The sequence below is a fragment of the Bos javanicus genome, chromosome 28, assembly GCF_032452875.1.
Source record: "Bos javanicus breed banteng chromosome 28, ARS-OSU_banteng_1.0, whole genome shotgun sequence".
NCBI lineage: Eukaryota > Metazoa > Chordata > Mammalia > Artiodactyla > Bovidae > Bos > Bos javanicus.
The window spans coordinates 30,738,809-30,753,875 of record NC_083895.1 but is presented as its reverse complement, the minus strand read 5'-3'; the positions used below and the strand labels follow the sequence as shown (position 1 = coordinate 30,753,875).

General features: G+C 39.9%; 1 protein-coding gene across 3 annotated transcripts in view; it reads left to right on the top strand.

Moving 5' to 3' along the window:
- The window catches only part of CFAP70 (cilia and flagella associated protein 70), an 82,188-nt gene that overhangs the window by 66,114 nt on the left and 1,007 nt on the right, over positions 1-15,067 (top strand). For all 3 annotated transcript variants that reach the window (XM_061405316.1, XM_061405319.1, XM_061405318.1), the window contains 6 exons: positions 369-490; positions 2,233-2,385; positions 2,816-2,977; positions 5,107-5,196; positions 9,836-9,937; positions 14,411-14,458. In XM_061405316.1, the coding sequence (XP_061261300.1) occupies positions 369-490; positions 2,233-2,385; positions 2,816-2,977; positions 5,107-5,196; positions 9,836-9,937; positions 14,411-14,458 (677 nt within the window). The remainder of the gene's footprint in view (positions 1-368; positions 491-2,232; positions 2,386-2,815; positions 2,978-5,106; positions 5,197-9,835; positions 9,938-14,410; positions 14,459-15,067) is intronic.

The following is a 15,067-nucleotide window of genomic DNA, read 5'->3' as shown; positions in this document are numbered from 1 at the left end:
CGGAGAGGGGGTGGGTGCATGCTGTCCAATGTGTGGGATCTTAGTTCCCTGACAAGGGATTGAAGTCATGCTTCCTGCAGTGGAAGGGTGGAATCTCAACCACTGGACTGCCAGGGAAATTGCAGGAAGATCTGAATTAAAAAAAAAAAAACTTTCATTTCATTCAACTTGTATTTGGAACCATCAGTAGACTAACCTTGAGAACCTATGAGATCTCTTTGGGGGCCATTGTTGTAGAATAATCTATTGCTTTCAAGATTATACTTTCTCTCTTGTAATTGAGTAGAATACTCTCCCTTCTATGTGTCTGAGCTTCTGAATTTTTTCTTTATATCTAATTGTCTATTATTTTAATATCATATTTTCAGAAGCCTTAAAATCTCAAGAGTCATCAACTTGTCTGCATTCCACCCCTTATAGTGTTTCCCAAACTCCTACCACTATTTTCATGGAGACTATACGCTTCTTGATGAAAGTCAATGCTGTGCAGGTAAGAATATTTGGAATAGGGCAAGTAGAGGGAAAGATTTTAATGAACTACTTATTCTATTATGCTGCTACTGCTGCTAAGTCGATTCGGTCGTGCCCGACTCTGTGCGACCCCATAGACGGCAGCCTAGCAGGCTCCGCCGTCCCTGGGATTCTCCAGGCAAGAATACTGGAGTGGGTTGCCATTTCCTTCTCCAATGCATGAAAGTGAAAAGTGAAAGTGAAGTCGCTCAGTCGTGTCCGACTATTAGCGACCCCATGGACTGCAGCCTACCAGGCTCCTCTGTCCATGGGATTTTCCAGGCAAGAGTACTGGAGTGGGGTGCCATTGCCTTCTCCCTATTCTATTATAGTGGTGTCTTGCAAGTTTAAATGTGTATGATGCAGAAATCAAACATGTTTCTAAGAGCACACTGTAGGCCTAATGGTATAAACATCCAAATCTGAACTCCTCTCTGCAGAAAGCGTTAGCAGACCTCACTGCCAGTCTGCTCCCTATAGAATATCAGCAAAGCAAAGTCAGACTCTGAGTTGTGTAGCCTGGTGTTACCTTAATATGGGAACTCATATTACGTGAGCGTTAGGGATTCACAGGAGCCTAAGCACACCCTTCTTTCCTTCCAGATTCTGAACCAATTGAAACTATTACACAGTGCTATTGAGGGATAAAAATAGTAATTTTTTATTGGTAAAACTGGGCTGGATATGTGATTGATCCCAGATCTGACTTAGCCATGCAGTCATAGGTGGAAGAGCTTGAGAGTTGCAGTCTCCTCCCAGAGAAGAAGAGCATCCTGCAAGGTCTACCTACCGCATAGGCAGTGAGAAGCGTACCCATGAAGCAAGCAGTAAGAGAGAGAGCAAGATTCAGGAGCCAAGAGAGCTGGCCCTCAATCTGTAGAGTGCATGCCCCACTGAGGGTGGGCAAACTCAAGAAAGGGCAAGAATTACGAACTCAATGAGAGTGGACCACATAAAACAGGAGCCTTTAATATACTAACCATTCACAGTAGAGAAACAGGCTCTCTGTCTCCATAATTAGATGAATCACTTCCCCCCATATCCAAGAGCCTGAATGCAGATAGAGGAAAGAGCTGCAGAACCTTCTCCTGTGTTTTCCTAACCAGGTATTTAATGTCAGTGGAAGTTTCTGTGTTATAGGCTGGGATGAGAACAGAGGGAGAAGAAGGGTTTCCCCTCTACCTAGCAAGTACATATGAGTTTGTCAAATTTGCAGGCCTTAAATCATATTAAAAACAAAGACTAGCCCAAAGTGTAACTGGTGAATATAACAAATGTTTGAGAGTATGTCAGAAACAGACATTATGTTTCTAAGATCCCAAATCTACAATTTTAGAAAGGGAAGTTTTGCCTCATTCTGAGTTTCCTTGTAAACACAAATGCCTGAACATTTACCTTATATGTTAATTTGGTGGTTGATGAAATGCCTATGTATGCTACGCAGCAGGCTAAAACTCATCTAGTGTGACGAGCAAGACCAGGATTGTATAGTACTACAGGTAATTAACTTGGAAATATTTCTACATGAATAGCTCTTAATGGAACCATGATATGCTGAATGTTCATAACTCACCTCTAACCTTTTGAAATTGATAATCATCTCAGTCTATAATATGCTCTTTATTATTTATTATCAGAGACATAATCTTCAACCATGAGAGCTGTGGAACTGACACAGTGCAGTCATTTACATGTTTCTTATCATCTGATTTTTCCTTGCAGTATGTACACAGAGTGCTTGCCCATGAGCTACTGTGCCCTCATGGAGGCCCCAGCTGTGAGTATTATTTGGTGCTGGCCCAAACACACCTTCTCAAGAAGGACTTTGCTAAAGCAGAGGAATACCTTCAACAAGCAGCCCAGATGGACTACCTGGTAATTACTTTTGCTAGAGCATCTTAAATTTAGTTTGGAGAAGGGACAAGCAGTTAAGTCATTTTATCTAATTTCCTTCCATTTGTTTTTCTTACTTAATCATGACTTTTACAAAGGCCAGAGAAAAGATAAGGACAGCTCTTTAGCAGACAGCTTATCTACTTCAGTTTTCCTGAACTTCTGCTTTCTCTTTGTGAACACCGTCATGGTTATGCTTGAATGTTTTCTTAATATTTACCCGAAGGACAAAATGACTTTGAAGAATGAGAGGGCAGTCCTAGAGCAGTGTTTCCCAGTGCAACTGAATGGCCCTCTTTCTAATTTGCAAAAACACACGGACTTCATTTAAATCAAAATGTTAGACAAAAATCATTAATATGCTTTTAAATACTATCTCATCCCCTGTGCTACTTGTTCTTCACTTTCTCAGAACCCTAATGTCTGGGGCGTGAAGGGTCATCTCTATTTTCTGAGTGGAAATCATGTGGAGGCCAAGGCATGCTATGAGCGAACCATCAGTTTTGTAGTGGATGCTTCTGAAATGCACTTTATCTTCCTGCGCCTGGGGCAAATATACCTGGAAGAGAAAGAGGTGAGGAATAGAGGATGGGGAATAACTGGTCATGGTCTGGGACCTGATTAACATTAGCATCCTTCTTTGAGGACTAAAAATAGTAATATGATAATGATACTTTTACATCCAAAGGTAAAGTGACTTGCTCAACATCAGATAACCAGTAATTAATAGAAGTAGAATTCAAACCCAGGCAGTCTAATATTCAGTTCAGTTCAGTCGCTCAGTTGTAGCTGACTCTTTGCGACCCCATAGACTGCAGCACCCCAGGCCTCCCTGTCCATCACTAACTCCTGGAGCTTACTCCAACTTATGTCCATCGAGTTGTTGATACTATCCAACCATCTCATCCTCTGTTGTCCCCTTCTCCTCCTGCCTTCAATCTTTCCCAGCATCAGGGTCTTTTCAAATGAGTCAATTCTTCACATCAGATGGCCAAAGTACTGGAGTTTCAGCTTCAGCATCAGTCCTTCCAATAAATATTCTGCAAAAAAACATTTATAAAGGATATACTGCTTTGTAATAAAATAAAAATACTGTGAAAAAAATACTGAGAAAAAACATTTACAAAGGATACACTGCTAAAGGACTGCTATCCAGAATATACAAAGAACTCTTAAAACTGAACAATAAGAACATTAAGAACAACAGTTCTTTAAGAAAACAATATTTAAGAAAAGGGCCAAAGACCTTAACAAACAAAATACAGATGAAATACAAAAGAAAGAAGGGACCTGCCTGATGGTCCAGTGCTTACGACTCCATGCTTCCACTGGAGGGGTGCAGATTTGATCCCTGGTCAGGGGACTAAGATCCTGCATGCCACACAGTGCGGCCAAAAAATTTAATGAAAGAAGACATACAGATGGAAAACAAACACATGAAAAGATGCTCCACATCATCTATCATTAGGGAAATGAAAATTAAAACAGTAACGACCCTGGGGAAGGAAATGGCAACCCACTCCAGTACTCCTGCCTGGAGAATCCCATGGATGGAGGAGCCTGGTGGGCTACAGTCCACAGGGTCGCAAAGAGTCGGACATGACTGAGCGACTTAACTTTCAACAAGCATACAAAATGTGTTGTATGAAAGTAGGGAGACATGCTAATTAAAATTAAAACATCATTAAAAAAAAATAAAACAGTAACGAAATATAACTATACACCAAAATCTGGCACATTGACTTTGCCAAACGCTGCTAAGGATGTGGGAGCAACAGGAATTCTCTTTCATTGCTGGTGGCAATGCAAAATGATATAGCTACTTTGTAAGACAGTTTGGCAATTCCTAACAAAATCAAAAATATTTTTACCCTATGATCAGCAGTTATGCTCCTTATATTTACATAACCAAGTTGAAAACTCATCTCCACACCAAAACCTGCACATGGATGTTCATAGTAGCTTTATTCATAATGGCCAAAACTTGGATACAACCAAGATGTTTTTCAGTAGGTGAATGGATAAATAATCTGTGGTATAGCCAGATAATAGAATATTATGCAGTGCTAAAAAGCTATCAAGCTGTCAGGCTATGAAAAAACAAAAGGAGCTTAAATGCTTGTTATTTAGTGAAAAAATCAAATGTGCGCAAGCTAGGCGGTGCATGATTCCAACTGTATGATATTCTGGAAGAGGTAAAACCATGGTGACAGTACAGGTGTCAGTGATTTCCGGGGACTGGAGGAAGGAGAGTGATGAATAGATGAAGCACAGAGGGTTTTAAGGGCAGTGAAAATACTCTAATGATGGAAAAATGTCACCCGTTTGTCCAAACCCATAGAATGTACAACACCAAGAGTGTACCCTGAGGAAAACCGAGAACTTTCGCTGATGATGACACGTCAGTGTAGGTTCATTAGTTGTAACAAAGATAGCCCTCTGGTGGAGGATATTGCTAATGGGAGAGCCTATGCATGTGTGGGGACTAGGGGTAATTGGAAAATCTCTGTATTTTCAGTTTTGCTGTGAACATAAAACTTCCCTTAAAAAGTTGTAATGTGAGTCCTTAATGATCCAAGGACTCATCTAACTTAGACTGGTGTGGAGTGTTAATACAATTACAGAAGCCCCATGATTATTCTGGCAATGCAGTATTTAAAGCTTCTAGAGAAACAACAGCTTAGTGGTGCTTTCTTTCTACAGTATGAAAAGGCAAAGAAAACCTACTTGCAAGCCTGTAAGAGATCACCTTCATGCCTTACCTGGCTAGGACTGGGAATCGCCTGTTATCGGGTAAGAGTATGAGGTATTGAGACTAGCCTGTGCATACAGCTGACCTTGACTCCTTGGCCTTCCAGGCATCCATGGGGTTTGAATGATGGTGGGAAGGCTATCAGGGCAATCTTCTCTAATAAAAAGCTGCTCTTCAAAGCTGTGCAGTAGAAAACTGAAGTTCAATCTGAACTACAAAAATAAAATGTTCTTTAAAAATCTCACAAAAACTAGAGTGTGAAGCTATATAATAAAAAAAATTAATGTTATTTGGTACATAAGCTCGTAATTTTATGATGTTACCTGTAAGAGAAAAGTGATATAAGATGTGAAGAATCTACTCAATTAAAGAAGCTAATTGATACTTATTAAGCTCTGTGGCCCTTCTATATTCAGGAAAAGTTGCTACAGCTTCTGGTAGATCTTCTGTTCCTCTGCCACTGAAAACTCTTTAGTCACCCTTCCCTCCTTTCCTCTAATCTTTGAAAGAGGCATGCATTCTCCTGTTCTGGTCTAACTCCTTCGTGCGTGTTTGTGGTCTTTCTCTCTCCTTTTCTCCTAATCCCTTACTTTATTAATATTTTCTTTTTTTTTTTTATTTACATCATTAAGCTTTCCTTCTCACTCAGCTCTTTCCATGTACTTTCCTCCTTCTTCAACAACAACAACCTCCCTGGTTGTTACCCTTAACCAAAAGAGTGTTTATGTGCCTTGATTCCTATCCATCATTGCTGTTTTATTTTTTAAATCATAAAAGTAAAATATCATTATAGAAAATATAGATGATACACAATATGAAGAAAACATGAAAGTATTCTTAATCCCGCCACTGATGATAACCAATGATGTTAACATTTGAATGCAATTTCCTCCAGTCTTTTTTGGTACATATATGGTGCTAGTGGTAAAGAACCTGCCTGCCAGTGCAGGAGACATACGAGACACAGGTTTGATCCCTGGGTTGGGAAGATCCCCTGGAGGAGGGCATGGCAACGCACTCCAATATTCTTGCTTGGAGAATCCCATGGACAGAGGAGCCTGGTGGGCTATAGTCCATGGGGTCGCAAATAGTTGGACATGACTGAAGTGACTTAGCACGGAAGTAATTTTAATGTATAAGATTGTAAATAATGTATTTGCTGCCTTGTAATCTTTTTTCTACTTGACAATATAGCATTGGTACTTTCTCACATCATCAAATAGTCTAAAACATGAATTTTGATAACTGTGTAGTATTCCCTGGTTTGGATGAATAAGTAAGATTACCATGTAATTTATCATATAAACCTGGACACTTTTAAGAATGTAAAGGGAAATATTAATAATTACACTGGGGTATAGCCAACTGGGACATGTGATCACTTATATAGAAGCCGTATGCCCTCGGTTCCACCTTCCCAGAAAGGATGTAAAACAACTGTTGGTGTTAAAAACCAAACAGCACTTTCGAAAGTACAAGAAACCAGCTATATAAACTAGTCAGCATAAATCATGCTTCTGTTTAAGTAGCATGAAAATATTTTTATTGATATAGAAATTCAGAAAAACTTGTTAAGCCCTACTGCTAAGATGTCCAAGTAATCTCTGCCCGCAATGAGTGTTTCAGTCATAGTTATACTGTATCTACGTGTGGGTATATCACAATTTACTTGACCAGCCACTTAGTATTGGACTTGTCATTAGTTTCTACAATTATTATAAATAAAGCAGGAATAAACATTCTTAGACATAAATCTCTGTGCTTAATTCTGTTATTTCCTTAGGATATATTCATAGAGAATGTAGAAAAATGTTAGTCTTTATACTGTCAACTCGTGTTCTAGAAAGGCTATATACTGATTTTTACTCTGCCAGGTATGAGAATCCATTTTACTGTTAACTTCATCAACAATGGGCGTTATCTTTTGCCAATTTGATATGTATCTTTTTTTCTGGCTGTGCCGCACAGATTGTAGGATCTTAATCCCCTGACCAGGGATTAAACCTGGGCCCTTAGCAGTGACAGCATGGAGTCCTAACCACTGGACCACTGGGGAATCCCAATATGTATCTTAATTTACATTTTCATCACTAAAGAAGTTGAAATCATGTGATACAAGTATTTCTTTACTTGTAAATTATATGTTCATTTCCTAGGTTGCATTTACCCTTCACTTCCTTGCAATTGGATGTATAACCCTAACACTTGGCTGAAACTTCTCTGACAAGGACCACATATAACTTCCTAATTGCCAAATGCAATAGACTCTTAGATGAATTCTCTGTGACACTTAACCTGGTGACTGCTAACTTCTTGAAGCCCTCTCCTCCAATGACTTCCACAAGGGTGTCCTTCTCAGCCATTTTGCTGACTCCTGGTCTTTTACCCACCATAATTGTTGGGTCCTCCTGGGTTCTATAGCCAGCTCTTCTCCTGTCACCGTATTTCTTCTCACTAAGAAATATCATCCACCCCAGTGGGCTTAACTACCACTTGTGCCCCAGTGAATTCTAAAGTTTCAGTTCCTAACACTTTCATGTTCTGACCCTTATGTCAAACGGCTCCCTTTGGTGGAACCCTAGACCCCTCATAATGTACATATCCAAAGTATAACCTAACTTGTCTCTGAAGGATTCTGACTTTCCTTAAGCCTGTAAGTTCCCCTTTATTCCCTGTGTCAGTGAATGGGACTAAATGAACTCTGTCAACCAAGCCAGAAACTTACAAGCTCTCCTAGTCTACTTCCATTACTTTTAATTAGGCACTGAATACCCTATTAATTTTGTCTCCTAAACATCTCTCGAATCTGTTCTCTCCTCTCATCCTACTTTTGCTGCTCGAATTCAAGCTTTATCCCCTTTACTTGCTAGGCTGGTCTCCTGTCCTCCCTCAGTTCATCTGCTGCGTTGTTGTTATCAAAGTGGTCTTTAAAATATGCACATACCTATTACTTCCCTATTTAAACCCTTCAATACTACCCCTTGTTTCAGAATAATAATCAGATTTTTTTTTTGAATGATCTGGTCTCTCCCGAACTCTTTCAGTGTTATCACTTCCTCTGTTCTCTTTCTCTCTCACCTTATTTCTCTCTCCCCCACCCATCTCTTCTCCAGCCACACAGGTTTATTAAGAGTTTCCTGAGCATGCCATTCTCTCCGAAGCCTCCATGCTTCTGTATATGAAATTCCTCTTACCTGGAATGCCTTGAAATATAGCTAACAAACTCTTATTTATTCGTCAAGATTGACTTCAGCAATGTTTCTTCTCTGAAGCCATCCTTTACTCTCAGGAAGAACTATTCCTCTGTCCCTCCACTAAATTATATATACATACATGTATGTGTGTGTGTGTGTGTGCTTGTTTTGTTTCAGAACTCTTCATGTGTTTGAGTTTTCATTTTGTCTTAACTTTTTATATATCGGTCATAAAAGGGCAAAGGTTGTATTTTTTCTTTTGTATTTGAGAACAAAGGTTGTATTTTTTTCTTTTGTTCAAATTATCTAGCATATTGCCTGGCACAGAGTAAAGCCTTAGCAAGTATAGGTTGATTAAATAATTAATATCTCCAAGACATTTAAAGTGTGGGAAAATGTATGGGCATTTTTGAAAGGCCGTTGTTCATATTGTCTTGGGCCTAGAAACCTATTATCATCTTTTATAAAGTAGGAAAATGAACAGCAGTTTTACTAGGGAGAGAGAAGTATTTTATCCTTTCCTTAGGTGGCCTTTTGGAAGATTTTACAAAGCAAACTCACCATATTAGGAGCAACAATGATATCCATGTGCCCAGAGCTCAGGGAGCACCCTAGAATCTCTGAATATTTTATAGATTGCTCAAGACTGTGCTATCAATAACTAATGTTAGGGGAAAGAGGAGCTTTCTGACCAATAGTAATTTGACAGACTAATAGGACTTTGACTTAAGAAAGGGATACATGATGTAAATGAAACAACTACAGATGTGTCTGACATCCCATTGTGTACAGGGAAATCACTGAATGATGCACATATGATAGTGAATACTTTTGGTTTTTTCATCCCTGGCACCTGAAGCTCCATGGGGCATGGAAGCCCTCATGGGCCTGCTGTAGAGAGAGGGAAGAAGAGGGGTATAAATTGAGAGCCCAGCAGACAGGGCTCCAGATTCGCCTACCTGATTTTTTTTTCAGTAGTATTTTTTTCTGCATGCTCCTTATTTACTTAATTATTTTTGGCCACATGTGGTCTTAGTGGCAGCATGTGGAATCTTTGTTGTGGCATGTGGGATCTTTGCAGCACATGGGCTCTTCCTCGTGGAAGCATGCTTCTCTCTGTTGTGGTGAGAGGGCTCAGTTGTCTCATGGAATGTGGGATCTTAGTCCCCCAGCAAGAATCGAACCCACATCCCCTGCACTGGAAGGTGGATTCTTAACCACTAGACCACCAGGGAAGTCCCCTACCTGACTTTTTAATCAGAGCAGTTCTACTTTTAACTTGTTCATATATGGTAACACCACCACAAAAGATTTTGTTTGAACAATGATTTTTGTTGCTAATTTTTTTTAAGTTGGAAATTATTAGTATGGGTCACATATACACCAGTACTATTTGGACATAGCATTTTCAGCTGAACAGATTCTAGCTGGCTTAAGTGGAAATTTCTCTGACTTAACAAATCACGTATCTTCTTTTTCTTTCAAGCTGGAGGAGCTCACAGAGGCTGAGGATGCTCTCTCTGAAGCCAATGCTTTGAACAACTACAATGCTGAAGTGTGGGCATATCTGGCTCTGGTCTGCCTGAAAGTGAGTGTTTATTATCATTACACAGTGTCCTTGGGCAGAGAGGTGAGGGGCCAAGTAAAGAAAGGGATAGTGGGAAGGCCATCAATTCATGATAGTTGAGGTTTGATGAGCTTAGATTTGGTCATTTTACTGATGATGAAGGAGGGCCCATGTCTAGGAAGCTTCTCCTTAGAATGTGCCTGAAAATTATATGTTTAGGCGTGTTTGGAAAAGAGGTTCTAAAAACAGACGTGAGGCATTGGACTTGGTGGTCTCAGCTGAGTGGTAAAGGGGTGGACTGGAATTGACCACCAGTGGGGGTTTCAGGTGGAGTGGGCTCTGTACCACATTTTTGAGCTGCTCATCAGGCCCAGCCCCAAGCCACACAAACCAAGCCCAGCCCAGTGTGTGCCCTGTCCCAAGATGAAGGAGCATGTACAGATCAGATCATGGTCTGGGGCTGTAGTTAGGAGATGTGCAAGGGTTATGCAGTGGGATGGCAGATTAGATTTGGGGAAGAGAGGTTCTCCTTCTTCCCTCCTTAGCACCCCTCTCATGTTTAGGACCTCAAGTCTGGGAATTGTATAGTCACTCCACTTATGCTCTGGATCTACCAAATGTAGTATATGGTCTATAAAATCCATATAAAAATCCAGTGATTAAAAAAAAAGGCAAAGTAGCCTATAAGGGTATAGACATAAATGAATTACCAACAACAGGAACAACAGAAATCTCTGATAGACTGAATCTATTTTCCCCAAAAGCCCTATCATTTAAAACATGTACCCAATGCTGTGAAGCATTCTTCTTTGTAATTGTCTCTGACATTTTTCTCTGAGAGCAGAATTCAGGTAGATAGTTTAGCTATTCAGAAAGATAGGTTAGATATTTACCTGAGTTCTTACCTCAGCTCTGCCAAACTAATCAGGAAAGGCAGGGTGTTTATATTTTAAATGTATTCAGGACTGAAGTGACTTAGCAGCAGCAGCAGTTATATTTAATGACCTGAGTTCCTGTTTCATTAAAGTAGTTTTCATTTAAGGGAATTAAAAATGGGAGTGATATTGTATCAGAATGTAACAAGGTCAGATACCAGCAAAGGAGAGTCTCTTATAGTGTTTCTGAATCATTCCTTCCTGTTGAACTGCTGGCTAAGGGTGGAAATTTGTGATAGCTGCTTTACCTGTAGGAAATAACCCTCTCATAATTAAAATAACTTGCTTCAATAACTTGCATATTAGCGTAAGATTCAAATTGGGGATGAGAGTGGCCCTCAATTTTTTGTTGGCCAACATAACACAGAACCAACAGGGGATATTGTGATTATAAGAGAAACTAACAAACTAAAAATGATCGAATTTTCTCTTTGGAGTAAATATCAGTATGAGGAATACCTGAGTTCTTACCCCAGCTCTGCCACAACTAACTGTGGGATCCTGGACAATTTATTTAAACTTGCTGGGCCTCAGTTTCTTTATCTATAAGCTAAAATGCAAGATTTCAATACTCAGAAACTGATTGATAAAATATGGAAAAAATTACGGATATGTAAGTATAGGAGACAGGGATCAAGACCATTCCCATGGAAAAGAAATGCAAAAAAAGGAAAACAGCTGTCTGAGGAGGCCTTACAAATAGCTGTGAAAAGAAGAGAAGCGAAAAGCAAAGGAGAAAAGGAAAGATATAAGCATCTAAATGCAGAGTTTCAAAGAATAGCAAGGAGAGATAAGAAAGCCTTCCTAAGCCATCAATGCAAAGAAATAGAGGAAAACAACAGAACGGGAAAGACTAGAGATCTCTTCAAGAGAATTAGAGATACCAAGGGAACATTTCATGCAAAGATGGGCTCGATAAAGGACAGAAATGGTATGGACCTAACAGAAGCAGAAGATATTAAGAGGTGGCAAGAATAGAACTGTACAAAAAAGATCTTCACCAAGATAATCATGATGGTGTGATCACTCACCTAGAGCCAGACATCCTGGAATATGAAGTCAAGTGGGCCTTAGAAAGCATCACTATGAACAAAGCTAGTGGAGGTGATGGAATTCCAGTTGAGCTATTTCAAATCTTGGAAGATGATGCTGTGAAAGTGCTGCAATATGGCAGCAAATTTGGAAAACTCAGCAGTGGCCACATGACTGAAAAAGGTCAGTTTTCATTCCAATCCCAAAGAAAGGCAATGCCAAAAAATGCTCAAACTACCGCACAATTGCACTCATCTCACACGCTAGTAAACTAATGCTCAAAATTCTCCAAGCCAAGCTTCAGTAATACGTCAACTGTGAACTTCCAGATGTTCAAGCTGGTTTTAGAAAAGGCAGAGGAACCAGAGATCAAATTGCCAACATCTGCTGGATCATGAAAAAAGCAAGAGAGTTCCAGAAAAGCATCTATTTCTGCTTTATTGACTATGCCAAAGCCTCTGTTTGGATCACAATAAACTGTGGAAAATTCTGCAAGAGATGGGAATACCAGACCACGTGACCTGCCTCTTGAGAAACCTATATGCAGGTCAGGAAGCGACAGTTAGAACTGGACATGGAACAACAGACTGTTCCAAATAGGAAAAGGAGTATGTCAAGGCTGTATATTGTCACCCTGCTTATTTAACTTATATGCAGAGTACATCATGAGAAACGCTGGGCTGGAGGAAGCACAAGCTGGAATCAAGATTGCTGGGAGAAATATCAATACCCACAGATATGCAGATGACACCACCATTATGGCAGAAAGTGAAGAAAAACTAAAGATCCTCTTGATGAACGTGAAAGAGGAGAGTGAAAAAGTTGGCTTAAAGCTCAGCATTCAGAAAACTAAGACCATGGATCTGGTTCCATCACTTCATGGCAAATAGATGGGGAAACAGTGGAAGCAGTGTCAGACTTTATTTTTTGGGCTCCAAAATCACTGCAGATGGTGATTGCAGCCATGAAATTAAAAGACACTCCTTGGAAGGAAAGTTATGACCAACCTAGACAGCATATTCCAAAGCAGAGACATTACTTTGCCAACAAAGGTCCATCTAGTCAAGGCTATGGTTTTTCCAGTGGTCATGTATGGATGTGAGAGTTGGACTGTGAAGAAAGCTGAAGGCCGAAGAATTGATGCTTTTGAATTGTGGTGTTGGAGAAGACTCTTGAGAGTCCCTTGGACTGCAAGGAGATCCAACCAGTCCATCCTAAAGGAGATCAGTCCTGGTTGTTCATTGGAAGGACTGATGTTGAAGCTGAAACTCCAATACTTTGGCTACCTGATACAAAGAGCTGACTCATTTGAAAAGACCCTGATGTTGGGAAAGACTGAGGGCAGAAGAAGGGGACGACAGAGGATGAGATGGTTGGATGGCATCACCGACTCAATGGACATGAGTTTGGGTAGGCTCCAGGAGTTGGTGTTGGACAAGGTGGCCGGGTGTGCTGCGGTTCATGGGGTCGCAAAGAGTTGGACACAACTGAGTGACTGAACTGAACTGAACTGACAATATACAGCCTTGACATGTTCCTTTCCCAATTTGGAACCAGTCTGTTGTTCCATGTCCAGTTCTGTTTCTTTTTTTTTTCTAACTGTTTCTTCTTGACCTGCATAAGATTTCTCAGGAGGCAGGTGGGTGGTCTGGTATTCCCATGTCTTTCAGAATTTTCCATAGTTTGTTGTGATCCACACCGTCAAAGGCTTTGGCATCATCAATAAAGCAGATGTTTTTTGAGAACTCTCTCTCATGCTTTTTCGATGATCCAGCAGATGCTGAGTGAAGTCTATTAGTGAAGTCATATTATTCTCATTTAAGTCTTACATGAGTACTTCATACAAGAAATAACTAGAAGTAGTGTTCTCCCTTCATATCCAGATCTACATGCAAGTAATGCCAGTATCTGCTTCTTCCAATTCATAGAGATGGGATAAATTTTTGCAGTTAAAAACTTGGACTCTGGAGCCAGGCTGTATTGTTTTAAAACCCCATTTACTAGCTTCATAACCCTGGCAAGTTATTTATCTTCTCTGTGCCCAGACTTCTCTATCTGTAAACTGGGAATTATAAATAATAGTGTCATGTAAATAATATACAATATAAATGTAAATAATAGTGGTATATATGTAAGTAAAGCACTTTAAAAGTGTAAGTGATTAAAACAATGTAAACTACAAAGCAAGTGCTATGTGTGAGAGCTAATATTAACAGAATAGCTTCAATACTGAGAGGAACAAATGACTTATGGTGCTTTCAGGAAAAAAAAAAAAAGGCCAAGTTGTCTTTCAGCTATTTGAAATGGAGGAGGAATATATATATATATATATTTATTTATAAGTATATATTATATTTACTATCTGGTTTTCCCCCCACCTTTCATTTTCCTGCTTCCGCTCTTCATTCAGAGGTTCTTAACCAAGAAGCTGTGGAATCTTCTGCTTTAGGTAGCAACGGCGGCAGTGTGCCTTCTCCTTTGAATGATTATGGTATGTCATCATCACTAAATTGTGCTGTTTTTTCAGGCTGGACGGCAACTGGAAGCTGAGCAGGCCTACAAGTACACGATGAAGGTATGATGCAGATACCTTTGCTATTTGTAGTATACTGACGTTGGGAATGCTAGGAGGAAGGTGCTGGCTTAATTCAGGACTTGACTTCACAGCATTTCATGATATGAAGATTTTCTAGAGGACTTTCTTACCATCTTTGCCATACCCCACATATTACCATGGGATATCTTTTTTTTACCCTCCATGGGCCTCATTATCCTCACATAAAAAATGAAGGTGTTCTTCTAGTCCAGCAGTCAGCAAATTTTTCTGTAAAGGGCAAAATAGGATTTGTGGGCCACGTGGTCTCTCTTGTAGCTACCACACTGTGCCCTTGAGGTGCAAAAGCAGCTACAGGCAATATGCAAACAAATGAGCACAGCTGTATTTCGAATAAAACTTTACTTACAAAAACAGGCAGCAGGCTGGATTTGGCTCATGAGCTATTGCTTGTGAATCCCTGGTCTAGTCTATCAGTTATGATTGCAAATAATGTGACTTGGAAGCCAGTGGCTTAAACAAATTAGGAGTTTTATTTTTTCTCATCTAATGAAAAGTCCAGAACATACTGGTACCACAGCTCCACAGTGTTAACAGAAACCCAACCTCTTTCTGTTTCACCCATCATAA